At 53.8% G+C, this 17,549-nt stretch overlaps 5 protein-coding genes across 5 annotated transcripts; 3 read left to right on the top strand and 2 right to left on the bottom strand.

The window, feature by feature from the left end:
* Positions 1-3,934: 3,934 nt before the first annotated feature.
* Positions 3,935-6,316, bottom strand: B0H65DRAFT_90415 (uncharacterized protein). Its single transcript, XM_062831544.1, has one exon. It carries the CDS (start codon positions 6,184-6,186, stop codon positions 4,078-4,080), a length of 2,109 nt encoding a protein of 702 aa, XP_062683805.1. The 5' UTR covers positions 6,187-6,316; the 3' UTR covers positions 3,935-4,077.
* Positions 6,317-8,003: 1,687 nt separating this feature from the next.
* On the top strand, positions 8,004-9,885 carry B0H65DRAFT_567120 (oligomeric golgi complex component, COG2-domain-containing protein). Its single transcript, XM_062830350.1, has one exon. The coding sequence runs from the start codon at positions 8,447-8,449 to the stop codon at positions 9,629-9,631; it is 1,185 nt and encodes a 394-aa protein (XP_062683804.1). The 5' UTR covers positions 8,004-8,446; the 3' UTR covers positions 9,632-9,885.
* B0H65DRAFT_90386 (ribosomal protein L1-like protein) lies at positions 9,738-10,985 on the bottom strand. Its single transcript, XM_062831543.1, has 2 exons — positions 10,570-10,985; positions 9,738-10,508 (listed from the first exon to the last, which is right to left on the bottom strand). The coding sequence occupies exons 1-2, from the start codon at positions 10,815-10,817 to the stop codon at positions 9,845-9,847; spliced, it is 912 nt and encodes a 303-aa protein (XP_062683803.1). The 5' UTR covers positions 10,818-10,985; the 3' UTR covers positions 9,738-9,844.
* Positions 10,986-11,186: 201 nt separating this feature from the next.
* Positions 11,187-13,740, top strand: B0H65DRAFT_455022 (putative glutamate--tRNA ligase). The gene has a single exon (XM_062826218.1). The coding sequence runs from the start codon at positions 11,330-11,332 to the stop codon at positions 13,238-13,240; it is 1,911 nt and encodes a 636-aa protein (XP_062683802.1). The 5' UTR covers positions 11,187-11,329; the 3' UTR covers positions 13,241-13,740.
* Positions 13,741-14,786: 1,046 nt separating this feature from the next.
* On the top strand, positions 14,787-16,978 carry B0H65DRAFT_455019 (protein PNS1). The gene is made up of 2 exons (XM_062826217.1): positions 14,787-15,605; positions 15,669-16,978. The coding sequence occupies exons 1-2, from the start codon at positions 15,251-15,253 to the stop codon at positions 16,943-16,945; spliced, it is 1,632 nt and encodes a 543-aa protein (XP_062683801.1). The 5' UTR covers positions 14,787-15,250; the 3' UTR covers positions 16,946-16,978.
* Positions 16,979-17,549: the final 571 nt, after the last annotated feature.

Here is a 17,549-nt window from a genome sequence, read left to right as displayed (position 1 = left end):
GATCTACGTCTCAGTGTACACATTGTGCTCCCGGGTTACCTCGTCAACTCGTTTACACCCTTCCCAGTTTGCGCTTCATGGAAATCATGGAAGACGACTAGTCAGTTCATCCATCCAGTTTGGGCTCGAGATGGTCGTTCAAGCGCACACGCCCGCGTGCTGTGCCACGTCGTCACGGATATGTCCGATGACTCCTACTTCACAAGTCAGAGGGAGAATTGGGAAAACAGCAATGCCGTGCCTCGGTGACAGTCGCACCAGCCACAAAAACTTACACGCACCCACAGTCATGGAGCTTCACCGTCCACCACACCTTGCCAGCTAGCAGGTCTGCCAGCTAAGCTAGCTAGCTAGTGCTCTGGGCTCGCCTTACCTGAGTAATTGGCCAACGAGATGAACGCGCAAGTCCTGGGAAACACAGGGCGAATCCTCCACACTCCTCCCGAGACAATCCCGGCGGATCTGCTCATCCCGTTGGCCGTGTTAGCTGATTTTCAAGCCCTTAGCTGTGTCGTTGACGTCCTCGTCGCCCCATTGTCCAATTCCTCATCTTCCACGGTCTACGTGGACTAGTACCTCCATTGTGCCAGCTGACAATAGTTGTTGCTCTCGTGGACACGCAGCTTACACCGCTTCAGCTAAGTAAAGAAGGACAGGAGTAGATGTGGTAGAAGTTGTGAAAGGCAAGATGGATGGTCAAAGCTAGCTAGCAAAGTAGCAAGCTAGAAAATCGCGTGGACTGAGAGTCACAGTAGTACCTACTCCATGTCTACTTTGCTGCTGTGTCGTCGTGTAGCTACGTGTGTGCTACGTACACATCATCGGGAACACAGCATCATTGTCTAGCTTTGGAGTTCGGGTAAGTTTGGACCCGGCCGGGAGGTTTGATGGGGCTTGATGGGGCTTGACGAGGTTGGAGCGTTGGAGCAGCAGCAGTTTGGGCAGGTTGGGGAAGTCGGAGGGGCAAGGAGAGAGACAGAGTGTTGTTGCGAAAGAGTTCCAAAGAGAGTTTGCCGAGGTTCATGGCTGTTTTGAGAGAAGGTTTGGTGTCTCACGAGTCTTACGGTTCACAATGTCCGAACTCCGAGGTTGGTGTTTTGGTGGTGGGGTTGTGGTTCAGTAGTCTACTTTATGAGTTCATGTAACTCACCGGGCAAGGGGGTAAAAGGGAGAAAAACAAGGAACAGAGAGGGAAGGAAAGAAGACATTGATATCCGTAGTATAAATTTTTGAACACAAATCAACAAGGTCAAAAACCGGAAAATCAAGACATCCTCGCCTCTTAGAGGAACAACTGCTAATAAATCGGGAAGACAATCCAGCTGCTCTCTGAAGAGGGCAAGCGCGAAAAAAAAAAAAAAAAACAAGTCCGGGAAATGAGAAGAAAAGAAGAAACATTGCCTCATAGAACGATGAAGTCCGATCCATCAACTGGAACTAGAAGACAGCCCATTTCATGCAGGGATTCTCAGTCTGAAGATCTGAGGACATGTATTTCACATCTGAACATGGCGATTTTCAGGCGAGAAAAGTCTATGAAAATGATCGTGATTTTATGAGAACAGCCAGCTAAACCATGCGCATTTGGCGTAGCCACGCCAGAAGAGGCATATAGAAGAATGAAGGGATGCCAAACAAACATAACAAAAGTGAGGCGTTATAGGAGGAGGAAGCGGAAAGAGGTGAGAAAATAAGTAATAACAACATAAGATGGAACAAAAAGAGGAAGAAGAGAACTGCAAAAGGGTAAAATTAGAAAAAAAAAAAGAAAAAAGAAGGGAGACTGCCAGCGTGACGGAAGAGGTGTTAATTTCTAGGGGGGCAAAGAAGAAAAGAAAAAGAAAAAGAATGGAATGAAAAAAATAAGGGATGATGGGACCAACCAACCACCAGACCAACACAACGGAACACCTTCTAGAACGCAACGGAAAAAAAAAAAAAAGAAAAAAAAAACCGGAACATAAACGCAGATCCCAGAGTCCCGATGATGATGAATGAATAACGGCGGGAGACAACCAACCTATGACGACTTGTCTGTCTGTCTGATAACAAACAGACAGACTGGAAGAATTGAGCAAAGTTACCTAGGTAATCAGAACCCAAGAGAAAAGAGCAACCAACTAGTCTACCTACCAAGTCGTGAAACATACATCAAAAAAAGTTCAATCTGAATGAATCAAGCAAGATTGGGCAGCAAATCACTCCGACCAAAACTCTTTCCAGCTTTTTGTTCTTTTTAAAAAGTATCTGGAAAGTATCTGGAAAGTGCTGTCTGGAAAGTGTCTGAGACATGGAATAGAATCCGTCGTGTTCTGTACATACATACATACATACGTACGTAGTACACTCCCTCCTCAGTACTGTACAGTATAGACTTTCTGTTAGAAGTTATCTAGGAAATGCTGGCTGTCCTGCACGCATCCTGATTGATGCTTGATGTATCCGGCTCTGGCAGGAGGAGAGGGAGAAAAGACGGTAGGTAAATACCTATGCAACAATCGTAACTTTTATTTGTATTGTTTTTTTTTTCACGGGAAATCATCACCGTTTCTTTCATCAGAAGCAGAAGCTAGTGCCGGTATCGATACTGGTTGTCGCTTGTCGGGCATCTGCCACTCACTGTCAATGTTTCCCGACCCCGGCCATGGGACTGGAGGGAGACATAAATCCTGATTCTTTTCTGCTTCTGACCTTATTAATCCTGCTCCTGAGCCTGAACATGACACACTTATCCTGATCCTGATTTAACCTGATCCTGATTCATCCGGATCCGTTTCCGCGTCATAAATAACCACCAAAACCGAGTCCAGAACCGAGTCCCGACCCGAGTAAGGAAGCCAGACCCGAACCCGGAGCCAGTCTCGAGTCCGGAGGCGGAGGCGGAGGCCGGTACCAGTTGTCGTTTGTCATTCATCCCACGTCCACCAGTGTCCGGTCTGATTCTTTCCGTACCCGCTGCCACAGAAATCTCATGCTGTTCTCTAAAGATCTGGATGAAAGTGTTTTCATTCCATGATGGTATAGAAGAAAGATACCCAAAAGACAATCATGCAAGATGCGGTCAAAACCATCATACCCATTACGAAAAGAACCATAAATGCTAGTTAGATACCAAGATAACGACAGCAAACACCCGCCCAATGCGCTCGATAATGATTGTACAGAGCATGCAAGTGATCCAACAAAAAACCTCCCAGATACCCATCATACCTTTTCATTTCCTTTTTACCTCCTTCCAGATTCCTCGTCAAAAATGCTTTTCATCTTTCCCCTCTCATCAGTCCCTTGAAGGGTCGCCCCTCCTGTCATGGATCACCATTCAATAAACCACATCGTCTGCGTCTGCCTTGCTTGCTTCGATGAGCTCCTCGGCTCCATCCAACGAACTGGATCCCCCATTGCCCTCGCTCACTGCTGCTACAACTCCCAGTCGACCCCTCTTCTCCCGCCCGAATCCATCCACTTGCCTCTGTACGCATCAAGCATAAAATGCCATCTCCATCCCACTGCGTCGACTGTGTGAAATGCAAGTGACAAAACGACGGTGATAATGATAGGCCAGAAATATGTCTTCTTTTTCCATCAACCCAGCCCACTCGGCCGGAAGCGAGCAGTTAAAGACGTTGGGCAAGCAAAGCCCCAGATCAAAAAGGTATGAGGGGGATAAAGATGGATGGAAGCTGCGGTGGGAGCTGCGGAAACGGTCGCAAGATGTGACCGAGATGAGTGACATTGATCCACAGGATTGGCCGGTGTGATGAGATTGAGTAGGCCGCAGGGTTGGCCGCATGAGGGAATTGAGGCCTGAGCCCCTCTTCACGCGCTTGTTCTCCTGGCTCGGCCTTTCGCTCCGCTTCTTCCCACCACTGTGTCATTCATCCTGCGAGAAGCGAGAGAAGATGGGTAGCGGGACATGGATGTTGGGTTGTTGACATGTCAAGTCGGCATGCACCGGGCCAACAAACCCAAAAATACCGACAGATCCCCGTAGCGGCCAGACGCCCTCGGCACTGCTCGTCGCCCAACCCAGAGTATCACACATATGCAAACACTCTAACAGGCTAGCAACGGCTCATCTCACTCTCCTCTGCCGAACCTCACATCGAAACCCTTCAACACAGCCATGATACTTGCGGCCTCTACTTCAATCGGCGCCCACGCTTTGCCTGTCGACGATTGCCGCATGCTTACACTGCCTCTATTAGGCGGTGGGTTGGCAGGCACTGCTCTAAGCTTGGGCAGCCACGAGCCAATGTCATCAGCTGCTTCCTCGAAGTGCCGATGGGAGGCGATGGTCTTGTAAGCGTCGGCGCAGGAGATGGAGAGGGCGGAGTTACTGGCAGCGACATTGTTGGAGGAAGAAGACGGGTTGAATGGTGTGGGAGCAGGCAGTTGATTGGTGGTCTTGTGGCGGTTGAGGTTGATGGGGACGACGTCGTCGTCGTCGGACTTCTCGGTCTTGCAGCATCCGCCGCCAGGACCGCCGCCGCCACAGCATCCGGACGGGGGAGCAGCGCTACTGCTGCTGTCGGTCTGTTGCCTGTTGCGCTCAAAGTTGGCTGCAAGGGAGCGGCAGAAGAGACCGGACTTGGGATCAGCTAGACACTGGGCACAAGTACCAGGACCACCAGGACCACAGCCACCGGTCTTGACTGGGGGCTTAGGCTGATCAGAGTTGCTTGCGCGGTTCAGAGAACCAAAGCTAGGTAGCTTGACAGCACCAGTAGCCGTGACTTCCATAGGCATGGGAACGACATCGTTCTCAGATGGCGGCGGAGTATGCATCTGGACTTGTTGAACCACCGAGGCCACGGTCATAGAGGCAGCTGAGAGGGCCATGGATTCCGCGCACACGCAGTAGGTCCCGTCCTTGCAGAACCCGCACGACTCGTGCATTTCGACGGAAGTCATGGGCTGGGACTGTTGCTGGGACTGCTGCTGGACAGGGGCTGGAAGGGGAGTAATTGACTCTATCGTTGTCTCAGGCTTCTTGGACGAGAACAAGGCAGTAAAGTCTGTCTCCAACTGGACGTCCTCAACGCCAGCATCAGAGCGCTGCCTCTTCTCATCCGGACCCAACGAGGGCGAGCTGGGAGGTAGTGGCCTCTTGAGGTCGGCAGCCGCAAGGACCCGGATGGACTCCTCCAGACAGGCGCATCTTCCTTCGGGAGTGCATCCGCCGCAGCCCATCAGGACATTGGAACTTTGGAGGAGCTCTTCGGCGCAGGCACATGGGCCACTGCTCTGGCAACTACCACAGGTGACGTCTAACGGAGACTGAGGGACCTCCTCGGGTGGCGAGATGATCTGAGAGATGGAGAAGGGCTGAGCGGTTGGTCGTGGCTCTGCAATAGGAACGGAGTCCACCTTGGTTGCCAGCTGAGGTTGTTGCGAAGGCTGCTGTTGTTGCTGTAGAGTATAACCATTGGACTGTTGTGGTAGGATGGACTGCGGCGACATGTTGTCCCAAGAATTCCTCAGCGCATTGCGGGCCTGCTTCTCCTTCTCCAACATATCCTCCAGCCAGTGGCATCGTGACTGCAGGGTCTGGACTTCGACTTCGAAATGGCTGATGCGACCCTGGAGCTCCCTCACAACGCGATCGTGTTCCTCCTTTTGCTCTTCCAGCTGGTCCTCCAACTCGCCGACGCGGGCGGCCCTGCGCTCGCGGAAAGCTCTCTGGGCAGCGCGGTTCTGGGCCTTGCGCTTAGTAGGCGGGGTATCGGTGGCAGGCTTACGTCCAGGCTTTGGTCGGGGAGGGATGACCCATTCCTTGCTGGTCATGCTCAAGGGGCCTCCCCCAGGAGTAGGGCAGTCGACGGGTGACATGGCACCTTGGCTAGATACGGAAGCGGCTCTAATGGGGGCAGGCCTGGGTGCGACACTGGGACGAGGCGCAATGGGAGGCACGCCAGTGAGGTTGGTGGTGGTGGTTGCAGTGTTGGAAGTCGATGATGCCGGAGTGGAGCCACCACAGCTTGAGGCTGGAGAGGGGGCCGAAGAGGCAGGGGTCGAGACGGCACTCGGGGAATCCCGCTTAGCAAAGGTGGCTGCCGTGGTTGATGATGACGATGCCTGCTGTAGGGCTGACAGGTCCATATCAGATTGGAGATGTTGTTGTTCAATGGACATGATCACCGAGGTCATCTGACCGGCCATGGGAGCGGCAGAGGCGACGACTGTCATCGCAGTGCTGCCGTCGCTGATTGAAAAGGGATTGATGTTGCACAAAGAACCGAGGTGCCAACCAAGTGAGCCAACCAAGGAACAGACCAGTCAATGGCAGGACTGGCTGAGGATCTGATAAGATGCCGTGTGATGGAATTCGTTGGTGGATTGGACCGTGGGAGGTTCCCGTGTTCGGGCGGCCGGGGCAGGCGTAGGTTTTTAATGTCGCAGGCAGGGAGTGGGCACTGGAGAACAGCGGGCGGAACAGTGGATTGGGTCACTGGCCGTTGGCGCTGTCTTCTTTTTCTGGGGCACTGAGCCGAAGCCAAGAAAAACGTGGGGCAATTGTCCACTCTTGTCCGACTGCCGAATTCTTGAAGAAACAATCCGGTGAACCCCGTTGTCCAACGCAAATTGATGATGATAACAATTGGTTGGAGATTTGTATAAGATAAAGATGTCGTATAAGATAATGACGCAGTGCGTGCTGGTCCCTCGTGTGGCAGCTGCGTGCTGTGGCAGCGTGAGTGCGCTTGGACAGATGTGGGACTCGATGCTCCTGAGACTTTGACGTGCAGTGATGGAAATAAAAAAGGGACAAGATTCCTCTCCGACAATGAGGGGTCGTCGATTTCCTTTTGGCAAGAACAACCGCGGAAAATTTGCACCTGGGAATGATCCGACACGGAAGGAGCGACGGACTTTGGCTAGGGTCTCTCGGATCCAAGCGAATTCCGGTCAGTCTCGCCCACAAAATGAGGGCTCTCACTTGTTTGATTCGATGGCTTCCACTTGTGATGCTGATGCCCTGGTTGCCTGGCTGACGAAAGGAGCAAAAGGCCGAACACGAACAGTAACAGTCTTGACGAGAGTGCTCCACTGATTGATTGATAAGATTACGGAAACAACGCTAGTACAATCGCAGAATAGCGGCAGTCGCTAGAACCACTTGTGCGTCATGTGCCTGTCCGATTCGGCCGTCTTTCAACCTGTCAACAGATCAAAGAACGGAAGCGTGGAAGCGAGATGTTCAACATGCCATTTTGACTGTGTGATGCCCTGGTTATGAGGCAGAATCGACATGCTGATCTTGTTCATCCCTTGGTACCGAGCCAATACTTTTGAATTACGACAGGCAGCCGCCGTGTATCTCCTCACCGTTGACCATCAGGGTTGCAAGCCATGTCGGCAGACGAAGGCAGTCTCCACGCTGGGCAGGGGAAAGGGAAGAAGGGTGTCAAAGAGAGCCGTGAATGAGTCAACAGACTTGTTGATTGACCAAAATTTTCTCATCTCGTCCTTGGCGTAAAGTCAGAGTTGGATGTTGACGTAGACGCGGCCGAGGTGTCTTGCTGAGAGACGCCATTCCAAATGCTGTGATGAATGAGTAGCTGTCAGCCACGCATGGTATCTACCAAACCGTGGCTTCAATTCGTTCTGGAATAAACCGCTCACACAATTTTATCAGATCTTTCTTTGCCAGGGATGCCCACGTTGTTGGAGTACCTCTGCGAGTTCATCAAAAAGACGACATGTACTTTCCATTTCCCATCAACAAATCTGGACACACTGGATTTTCCACATGTTGAGAACTTGAACACAAAGCATAGAAGTAGGAGAATGAAAGTGATTTCTGAACCTTTCCGAGAATCTTACGCATAACTGGGCTTGAAGATCAAAAGCCACATTTTTTCATCTCATCACTTGTCCATCACGAAGGTGGTGTTGTTGTCAAGGACCCCTGGCACACTTCAACCCTCCTGCATGAGGGACCCAATGCCAAGAGGAATTATCAGATCGGCCACATCTCCCACTGACCCTCACTGCTGTCGGAGCTCCGACCGAGCCCCGCGAAAACAACAATCACACCCAACCTTCACTTCATCCCTCACCATTCAACGCGCAACCAACGGGGTCCCCAGCTCTCAACAACAGCCAACGGCCCGAACAGAGATTTCCAGCCTTTCCGCAATCAGGAACGAGAATATCCGCTTACGAAGCTTGCCCTGGATTTTGAAGTCATCGGATCAATCAATCAATCAACCCCACACCGCAATTGCACTGCATTCACCGAGGTGCAGTCCCGTCAACGCCGAGTCCATCCCGGTCCGCATTTCAAGCTCAGGAACGGCCGAGCTGTGCCCGAACCCGAACCCGGAGCCGGAGCCGGAGCCGGACCTCGCTAGTCCCACATTTCCGGATAATCAGCCCCTGAACACCGGCAACCAAACAACCACACCCGGCCACGCACCCCGGGGCCAACTTCACCAACGCAACAATGACAACCCTCAACACCCCCAACTTCAACGCCCCCTCCCCCTCCTCACCCCCTCGGTCCCAGACCTCTTCGCCCATCTCACCAAAGTCGACAACCCCCCTCCCCTCCATCACCACCAACCTCAACCCTGCTCCTCCCCTCACCAACGAATCCCAGTCCCCCTCTGACGAAGACGACGACCTACCCGACCTCCCCTTCCCAACCGCCCTCCCCCGCCCTTCCTTCCTCACCCCCTCCTTCTCCCCCCTCGCCTACCTCGACTCCCTCTACGCCTCCCCCTCTTCTTCAGACCCCTCCTCCGATCCCTCCTCCCACCCTTTCTCCCTAGGCCTAGGCCAACGCCACCAAACCCTCCCCGACCTCCGGCACGAGCTCCACACCCGCTCTTTATCCATCAGTTCCGAACTCCTGGAACTAGTCAACGCCAATTATACCTCCTTTTTGTCGCTGGGGGATGAACTAAAGGGGGGAGAAGAGAGGGTTGAAGATATCAGGATGGGGGTGTTGGGGTTTCGGAGGGCCGTGGAGGAGGTGCGGCAGAGAGTAAAAGAAAAGAGGGGGGAGGTGGGGGGGCTGGTGAGGGAGTTGGGGACGGTGAGGGGGGCGGTGGAGTTTGGGAGGGGGGTGTTGGAGTGGGGGGAGAGGGTGGAGGGGTTGGAACTGAAGTTGAATCTAGAGAAGTCGGGGGGAACTGGGATGGGAGGGGCAGGAGTGGAAGGGTGGATGGTGAAAAGGGGTATTACGTCTGCTGGTGGGCTGGAGAAAGAAGAGATGGGGCTGGGGGAAGAAGATGATGAATACGAAGGGTGGGATGATGGATCGGAGGATTTCAAGGAGGAATTAGTGGTGCTTGCCTCCGATGACAACAACACCGAAGAGGACGATGAAGAAGAAAGGGAGGGGTTCGTGGCGAGTAGTCCTGCGGAATTGGAGGCCCTTGCGAAGGAGTATGTCAGGATTGAGCAGATGGTGGATAGGCTGGGTGGTCATGAGGTGCCGTTTGTGAGGAAGATGGAGGAAAGGATGGTTAGGTGCCGGAATACTATCCTGTTGGACTTGAGTACGGCGTTGAAGGAGGCGAGGAGGGCGGGGGAGAGGGGGAAGAAGAGGGTGGTTAGGTATTTGGGGGTTTATAGGGTTTTGGACGCGGAGCAGGAGGCTGTAAGGGCGTTGAAGGAGAAATAGGCGGCAGTGGAGGATGATGGTTGAGTACGGTTTATGTAATAGGAGGCCGCTGCCCGGAGTTAAAAGTACAGTTCTGAGAACACATAATACACATAATAGACATACACATAGAGACAAGCATAAGGGTATACCTGTTACAAACCGCTCCATTTTGCCATTATAATACATGCCTATGATACAAGGAAATCTAGCCCACACCCCGTCATATACATCTTACATGGCCGACTCCAAATCCTCGGGCTTGATCTTGTCGTCGGTAGGGGCAAACTCGGCGTTCAGACTCAACCCAGGACCGTGGGTCGTGCTAAGAACCACCTCCTCCAACAACTTGGGCGTGGTATCATCCAGCTTGCTGATGTCGGACTTGATCTTGGCCATGAACACACGAATGTTCTCGCCCAGCTGCCTGGGCGTGAAGCCGAGCTGGCCGACCGCCATGCGCACGACACCGTTCCTCTCCCTGTACTCGTCCATGCCGATCATGTCTCTGAAGGTGGCCTCGAGGTTGTTGGTGATGGTCTTGGTCTTGCCGCTGGGCATCAGACCCCTGGGACCGAGGAGCTTTCCGACGTTGGCCTTGCGGAGCGCGCCCTCGCTCTCGGTGTGGCAGAGGAGCTTGTTGAAGGAAAAGCTGCCCGAACGGATCGCCTCGAACACGGTCTCCTCGCCGGCCAGGACGGCGCCGAGGTTCTTGGCCTCCTCCTGCAGCGCGCTGCCCTCGGGGCAGATGACGGCGATACGGGTGTCGGTCTTGACGGGGGTCGGTAGGCGGACGCGGTCGCGCACGACGGGGCCGTTCTTTTTTGTCCGGAGCTTGACGTGCACCTCGTACTTGACGGTCAAGGGGGGTTGCCCGACCTCGACGGCGCGGAGGTAGCTGTTTACAATTCTATTAGTAGATGGCGACTAAACACAACAACAGCTGATTCGCAACGCACCGCATGGCATCGCAGAGGGAAAACTGCTGCTGGCCGGCCATGTCCCATGACTTGAAGAACTTGTACTGCTTCTTCTTCTTGGGCGCCTTCTTGGCTCCTCCCTTGTTGGGGTTGTTGGTCGCATATCGAACCTGCGATGCGCCGACCGACGGGACGAGGAACTTGGGTATTGTCGGAAGAGCAGCTCTGGTGGGAGTCGACAGGCTAAGCCTTGCCAGCGAGGCAAGACATTGTTGTGTTGAAGCCATTGTGTGAGGTGTGGTGGTCGGTGTCGCGCTCTCCGGTAGACGGCGGCGGCGGGACGGGGAATCGCGAATCGAATCCTCGAGTCGGGAACGGCACAGTCCAGTCTTCGGGGCCCCGGCGCGGGCAATTGGCACGCCGCCCAGAAAAAAAGTTGGGCCCGGGGCAGACTGCGGCACTGCGCTGCACCGGCTGGGCATTGGCGCGGCAGGCAGCGCATTTCTCTCACTGTTACAACTTGCTGAGCCACAGTTTGTGAGCGAACGCCTCAGTTTCGTCTTGACTTTCACAGTGACAAGCGCCACACCTGTCACACCACTGGACCTACCCCCGGACGCTACCGCAAGCGCTAAACTTCAGCGCACCAGAGGACCCCGCCGCCACTCCACCCACCCGTGCCGCTGTGCCCCTCCAAAAACTTCCTTGACTCAACCAATTGTTTGGTGACGAGATCCTGTCCCGGTGTTTGTTTTCTTGTACAGTTTTCAACCCAATTCCACATACCCCATCGATCACCATGAAGCTGGACGAGCTCAAGCCTCTCGAGGCCCTCCTCACCGCGGACTTCCGCCAGATCGAGCCCCGCCTGCAGGCCCTCGACAAGCACCTGATCCTGCGCACCTATCTCGACGGCTACACCCTCGGCGACATCGACACCAAGATCTGGCTCGCCCTCCGTGGCAACCGCGCCGCCGTCTCCTTCATCAAGCGCGGCTCGCTCGCCAACCTTGCCAGATGGTTCAACTACATCGAGGAGAACCACCCTGAGATCCAGGCCGAGGTCAAGGCCAAGGACGCTGCCGCCAAGGCCAAGGTGGCCGCCGCCTCCAAGGCCGGTGCCAGCTATGCGCTCGCCCTCCAGAACGCCGACCAGGGCGTCGTCACCCGTTTCCTTCCCGAGCCCTCGGGCTACCTTCACATCGGACACGCCAAGGCCGCCCTCCTCAGCGACTACTTTGCCCACCAGGCTTACAAGGGCCAGCTGCGCCTCCGTCTCGACGACACCAACCCTTCCAAGGAGAAGCAGGAGTACCAGGATGCTATCATTGAGGATCTTGCCCTCATGGGCATCAAGCCCGACACGGTCACCTACACTTCCGACTACTTCGACTACCTCTACGACATGTGCGTGCGCATGATCAAGGAGGGCCACGCCTACGCCGATGATACCGACCAGGAGACCATGCGCGACGAGCGCTGGAAGGGTATCGCCTCTGCCCGCCGCGACCGCTCGATCGAGGAGAACTTGCGCATCTTCACCGAGGAGATGAAGAACGGTACCGAGGAGGGTCTGAAGAACTGCATCCGCGCCAAGCTTTCCGTCGACAACCCGAACAAGGCTCTCCGCGACCCCGTCATCTACCGCTGCAACATCGAGACCCCCCACCACCGTACCGGCACCAAGTGGAAGATGTACCCCATGTACGATTTCGCCTGCCCCGTCGTCGACAGCCACGAGGGCGTCACCCACGCTCTCCGCTCCACCGAGTACACGGACCGCAACCCCCAGTACCAGTGGTTCATTGATACCCTCAAGCTCCGCCAGGTCTACATGTGGGATTTCGCCCGCATGAACTTCATCCGCACCTTCCTTTCCAAGCGCAAGCTCGCCAAGCTTGTTGATACCGGCAAGGTCTGGGGCTGGGACGACCCTCGCATGCCCACCATCCGTGGTGTGCGCAGGCGCGGTATGGGCATCCCTGCCCTCCGCGACTTCATCCTCAAGCAGGGCCCTTCTCGCAACGTCGTCACCATGGACTGGACCAACTTCTGGGCTAGCAACAAGAAGGAGATCGACCCCATCGCTCCCCGCCACACCGCCATCGCCAAGAAGGACGCCGTCAAGGTCATCGTCAAGGGCGCCGATGCCCCCGCCGAGCCCGTCAAGCAGGAGAAGCCCAAGCACCCCAAGAACAAGGAGGTCGGCACCAAGCAGGTCACTTTCGCCAACGAGCTTATCATGGACCAGGCCGACGCCAAGTCCTTCAAGGACGGCGAGGAGATCACCATCATGGGTTGGGGCAACGGCTTTGTCCGCAACATCGACTCCTCTGCCGAGGTCATCCCCACCTTTGAGATCGACCTCAACCTCGCCGGCGACGTCAAGTCCACCGAGAAGAAGGTCACCTGGCTCGCGTCCAAGGGCCAGACCCTGGTCCCCGCCGAGCTCTGGGACTTTGACTACCTCATCACCAAGGACGTTCTCCAGGAGGAGGATAACATGGAGGACTTCCTCAACCCCGTCACCGAGACCATGGAGGAGGCCTGGTGCGACGAGGCCTCGGCTACTCTCAAGAAGGACGATATCATCCAGCTCGAGAGACGCGGTTACTACCGGGTCGATAAGGGTCTCAATGACTGGAAGGAGGGCGAGGAGAAGAAGCTCGTGCTGTTCTGCATTCCTACTGGCAAGACTGGTTCCAAGTAAGTGTGTTGCAACTGAAGCATCATGTAAGCGGGGAAAAGTTATGTTGGGAAAAGTTTGTTGATAGAATGATGGTCGATGAATGTAATGAAAACATTTGAATGGTCATATTGTTGTAACGATGCGTTGTGATTCTGTCTGGTAAAGTTGAAAGGTCACGATGGCCTCGCCGTGTCTGGGGAATGATAGGGTTAGGGTTTGAACCTGTTGTCCTAGGAGGCTAGCGCAAAGCGCATCGATTGCCCAAGGTCTTGCGTTGCCCACCACTGCTCTACTTACCCGGCACTTTTGCACAAGCTGGTCACTCGCCCCAAGTACCTTTTTGCTCCAAGATCAAGCCATGTCACTCCTACTCGGAGTTCACATAAAGCATGCGAAACCAATTGTCAACAGAACTGAAGACATGGAAACAGCCGTTTACAATTTGCTGTCGCATCAATGGCGCAGAGTTACAAGAGTCAAACCGTGCCGCTTTTGAACCTGAGAAGTGGAAGGGACGGGAGCTTCCGCCTGCGCTCTTGTGGCGCTGACACCTTTCCGGCCTGGCATTCGTGACTTGTGTCACCTAGTAAAGGGATGGAATTTCACAGGAAGGGTAAGGAACGGAAAAGTAAGGAAAGGTAAGGGAAAAGATATGATGATTTCCGCCAAGCTTTCCGCACGTGAGGGTGTAAGTGCTCAGAGATGTGCAGACATCGGCCAAACAGCTCCAGGTTTTTTGGCTCCTTAGTTCAAACGATTTCAAAGATTCGTCTCCCAAATAGCTCGTTAAACATTATTGCATCTCTTCATCTTAAGTAGCCGATAAGGTCGATAAAGTTGACTACTTCGAGTGAGGGCAGTTTGGTGGTGAGGTGCACGGGCCGTATTTTTCGGTTTGGAATTTCGATATTTTCTGAATTTGGATAATTTCGGGAATTTTGTTATTTTTTCAGAAAATGACCATCACTAGTGTCACCGCCATCCCATGATCTTGACACTCGCTCCGACAAGCCACCATCGATAATAACCTGTCCGGACCGGAGAACAAATCCACTTGCTAAAACCGTGTTCAAAAAACCCGTCGGCCTTGTCATCAAACAATCGAACAATCGAACAATCCAGAATCAAATCAGATTGCCGACAGCCGATCCCATCAAATGGATTAATGGTGATGTGAAGCGCTGGGCGTCTGGGCGGCGCTGGGCGGCGCAAGCGAAGCAAGCACATGTCAGACAAATGTAACGGTCGACAGGCTTTGTGTAATGGAAGACAAGAGAGATCCCAGACGGACAAGAACAGACGAGACAATGCCGAGAGAAAAGGTCAGCTTGGTTCGAGTGGCTCATCTCATCATCCACCACCTGCATTGCTAAAGTTCAATCAAAAGCGGAAAAGGTCCACTCCTGCAGTGTCGCTCTCCCCACCCCTGACAGCGATCGACGTCAGGCTTGGCTCGGATCGGTATGGGGGACGTGCTCCCGCTGAAAGCGACCGAAAGCTTGTCTTATACGTCATTCGCTGTCGGTTCGTTCACCTCCTCTTGGCATTGCTTTTTCATTGCTTGTCGCACCAATCTTGCGAGTGAACGAGCTGGAGCTAGGTTGTGCCAAGTCGAGAAAGGGCAATGTCTCAAACGACCTGATTTGACTTTGCTCATTTCGCCCAAGGTCCTCCAGCCATCCCCATTGTCCTACCTTCCTCGGGAACGGTTGTTGTGTCAAATTTCCTTCTTTCTCTTTTTTCTTCTCTCTTTCCCATCTTTTCGTTGCTAGGAACTAATCGTTAATTCGAGATCTTTCCATTCCGCATTCCGCCTTCCATACTTTTAGTGGAGGTGTTCTGGACTGGAATCGGCCGTTGCGGTCTGTTTACACGCGACTCGAACTGGAGCTTCTTCCGTTCCCGAAAATATAGGCTTAAAAGACGGGAGCTCCACCATCACGAGGAGCTTCACCTTTCCCCAGGACCCTGATTTCCACATCAACAACAGACGACTCGCCGACTCGAGTACTCGACGACAAACCCGCGACGATGAGCGGGCCACAGTATGGCGCCCAGCCGGGTGGCTACTACAACAACAACTACCCTCCTCCTCCGCCCAACTCGTACCAGATGAACCCCATGCCGAACGATGGTAACTACGGTCAGCAACCGCAGCAGTATGGAAATGGTTATGGAAATGGGTCCGGGTATGCTCCGCCTCAGGGACCGCCGCCGAACGGGTACAAACCCCCGCCGACCGATGGTTACGGCGGCCCCCCGCCGTCGTACGATGAAGTGTTCAAGGTCCAGAAGCCCAAGTACAACGATTGGTGGGCCGGACTTTTGTTCCTGGCTACCGTTGCTGGGTTCGTCGCGGTGTCGGCTATTAGTCTTCATGGTTATGGTAGGACGATCTGAACCTCTGGAAAGGAATAAGTGAAGATGTTTACTGACTAACACACCACAGCCGACAACAGAAGTCAAAACAATGGCAGCCTCAACGGTCAACGCAACACCTTCGGTCTCACCACCCACACCATCTACCTCTTCGTCTGGGTCCTGATCTGCGCCATCGTCCTCAGCTACGCCTACATGTGGATGGCCCGCAAGTTCACCAAGCAATTCATCTACGCCACCGGCATCCTCAACATCGTCATGGGCCTGGTCACTGCTTTGTATATGTTATCTCGCAAGTACTATTCCGGTGGCATCGTCTTTTTAATATTCGTCGTCCTCCAAGCCCTCTTTTTCTGGTCCTGCCGGTCGCGCATCCCCTTTTCGACTTTGATGCTCCAAACCGCCATCGACGTCGCCAAAGTCCACGGGCACGTCTACCTCGTCTCCGCCGTCGGCGGCCTCATCGGAACCTTATTCGCCGCCTACTGGGCCATCACCCTCGTAGCCGTGTACGTCAAGTTCGAGCCGGACCCGAACAACGCCGCCTGCCGCACCGCCGGCGGGTGTTCCTCGGGCAAAGTCATCGGCCTGATCGTCTTCATCACCTTCGCCGGCTACTGGATCTCCGAATGGCTGAAGAACACCATCCACACCACCGTCGCGGGCATTTATGGGTCGTGGTACTTCAACAGCCGCAACTACCCCACCAAGGTAACCCGCGGCGCGCTCAAGCGCTCGCTCACTTACTCGTTCGGCTCTATTTCGCTGGGTTCCCTCTTCATCGCCATCATCAACCTCATCCGCCAACTCGCCCAGGCTGCTCAACAAAACGCCGCGCAGGAGGGCGACATCCTCGGAACCATCCTCTGGTGCATCTTCGGCTGTCTGATCGGCATCTTGGACTGGCTCGTCGAGTTCATCAACCGCTACGCCTTCTGCCACATTGCGCTGTACGGAAAAGCTTACTTCGCCGCGGCGAAAGATACCTGGAAGATGGTCAAAGAGCGGGGGATCGACGCTCTCATCAACGAGTGTCTTATCGGCCCTGTGCTAACCTTTGGCGCTACTTTTGTCGCTTATGCCTGTGGCTTGATTGCGTATTTGTACATGGTTTACACAAAGCCGGCGTATAATGATGGAGGAGGATACACGCCGGTGGTGGTGGCGTTTGCGTTCTTGATTGGACTGCAGGTGTGTAATGTGTTTACGACGCCGCTTACCAGTGGCATTGACACGATTTTTGTGGCGACGGCGTGGGATCCCGAGGTGTTGATGAGGGATCATCCGGATTTGTATCACAGGATGGTGGCAGTTTATCCGCATGTTCAGGAGGCTATTCATGCTTGATTGGTTGGCCTCCTAGGAGGTGGATGGGAAATAATGGAGGAGGAGGAGGAGGAGGAGGAGGCAGGAAGAATGGTTGAGAGTTGAGTTGGTGGTTTCGCCTTGATAGAGGCTGCTCTGTCCCTGGTTAGGAAAAGGAAAGGAAAGCTATGGAGAAGAGTGGTTGGTTGACTTGCTTCCTTCTTCTCCGAGAAAGGAAAACCTATATGATAACCTGTAACTTGTAATTCTTTGAGGAGTTGGGCTGGGACGGGAGGGTTGATACCACTGCAGGCGGGCAGGAGGGTTGGGTGGGTGGGGGAGAAGAACTTGATGATACCAGAGAATAACAAGAGGAGAATGGAATGAGAGGAGTAGTATTAGTAATAGCAAAAACAAAGCTTAATACTTAACCTACATACGTCCAGTTTTGGTTGCTGGTTGCTGGTTGCTGCAAACTCTTGTGATACAGTGATGATTTTGGCTGTAACTGATGATTTTACCGTGATCATCGATCGGCGTGATCCCCATGTTGTCTGCTTTACAATTCACCAAGGAAAAAAAGAATGAGAGTGTTTCCAACATGTACTTAGCAGTCAGTAGTCGCATTGACACTTACTAACGATGG

The sequence above is a fragment of the Neurospora tetraspora genome, assembly GCF_033439725.1.
Source record: "Neurospora tetraspora strain CBS 560.94 chromosome Unknown B0H65scaffold_2, whole genome shotgun sequence".
NCBI classification, from domain to species: Eukaryota; Fungi; Ascomycota; class Sordariomycetes; order Sordariales; family Sordariaceae; genus Neurospora; species Neurospora tetraspora.
Note: the sequence above shows the minus strand (reverse complement) of the source record. Positions and strands in the feature narration are given on the sequence as shown.

Coding starts and splice junctions, on each gene's coding strand:
- B0H65DRAFT_90415 (XM_062831544.1), bottom strand. CDS start 6,186: ATGACAGTCGTCGCCTCTGCCGCTCCCATGGCCGGTCAGATGACCTCG.
- B0H65DRAFT_567120 (XM_062830350.1), top strand. CDS start 8,447: ATGACAACCCTCAACACCCCCAACTTCAACGCCCCCTCCCCCTCCTCA.
- B0H65DRAFT_90386 (XM_062831543.1), bottom strand. CDS start 10,817: ATGGCTTCAACACAACAATGTCTTGCCTCGCTGGCAAGGCTTAGCCTG. Junction 10,509..10,569: donor TCCCTCTGCGATGCCATGCG/GTGCGTTGCGAA, acceptor AATTGTAAACAG/CTACCTCCGCGCCGTCGAGG.
- B0H65DRAFT_455022 (XM_062826218.1), top strand. CDS start 11,330: ATGAAGCTGGACGAGCTCAAGCCTCTCGAGGCCCTCCTCACCGCGGAC.
- B0H65DRAFT_455019 (XM_062826217.1), top strand. CDS start 15,251: ATGAGCGGGCCACAGTATGGCGCCCAGCCGGGTGGCTACTACAACAAC. Junction 15,606..15,668: donor TATTAGTCTTCATGGTTATG/GTAGGACGATCT, acceptor AACACACCACAG/CCGACAACAGAAGTCAAAAC.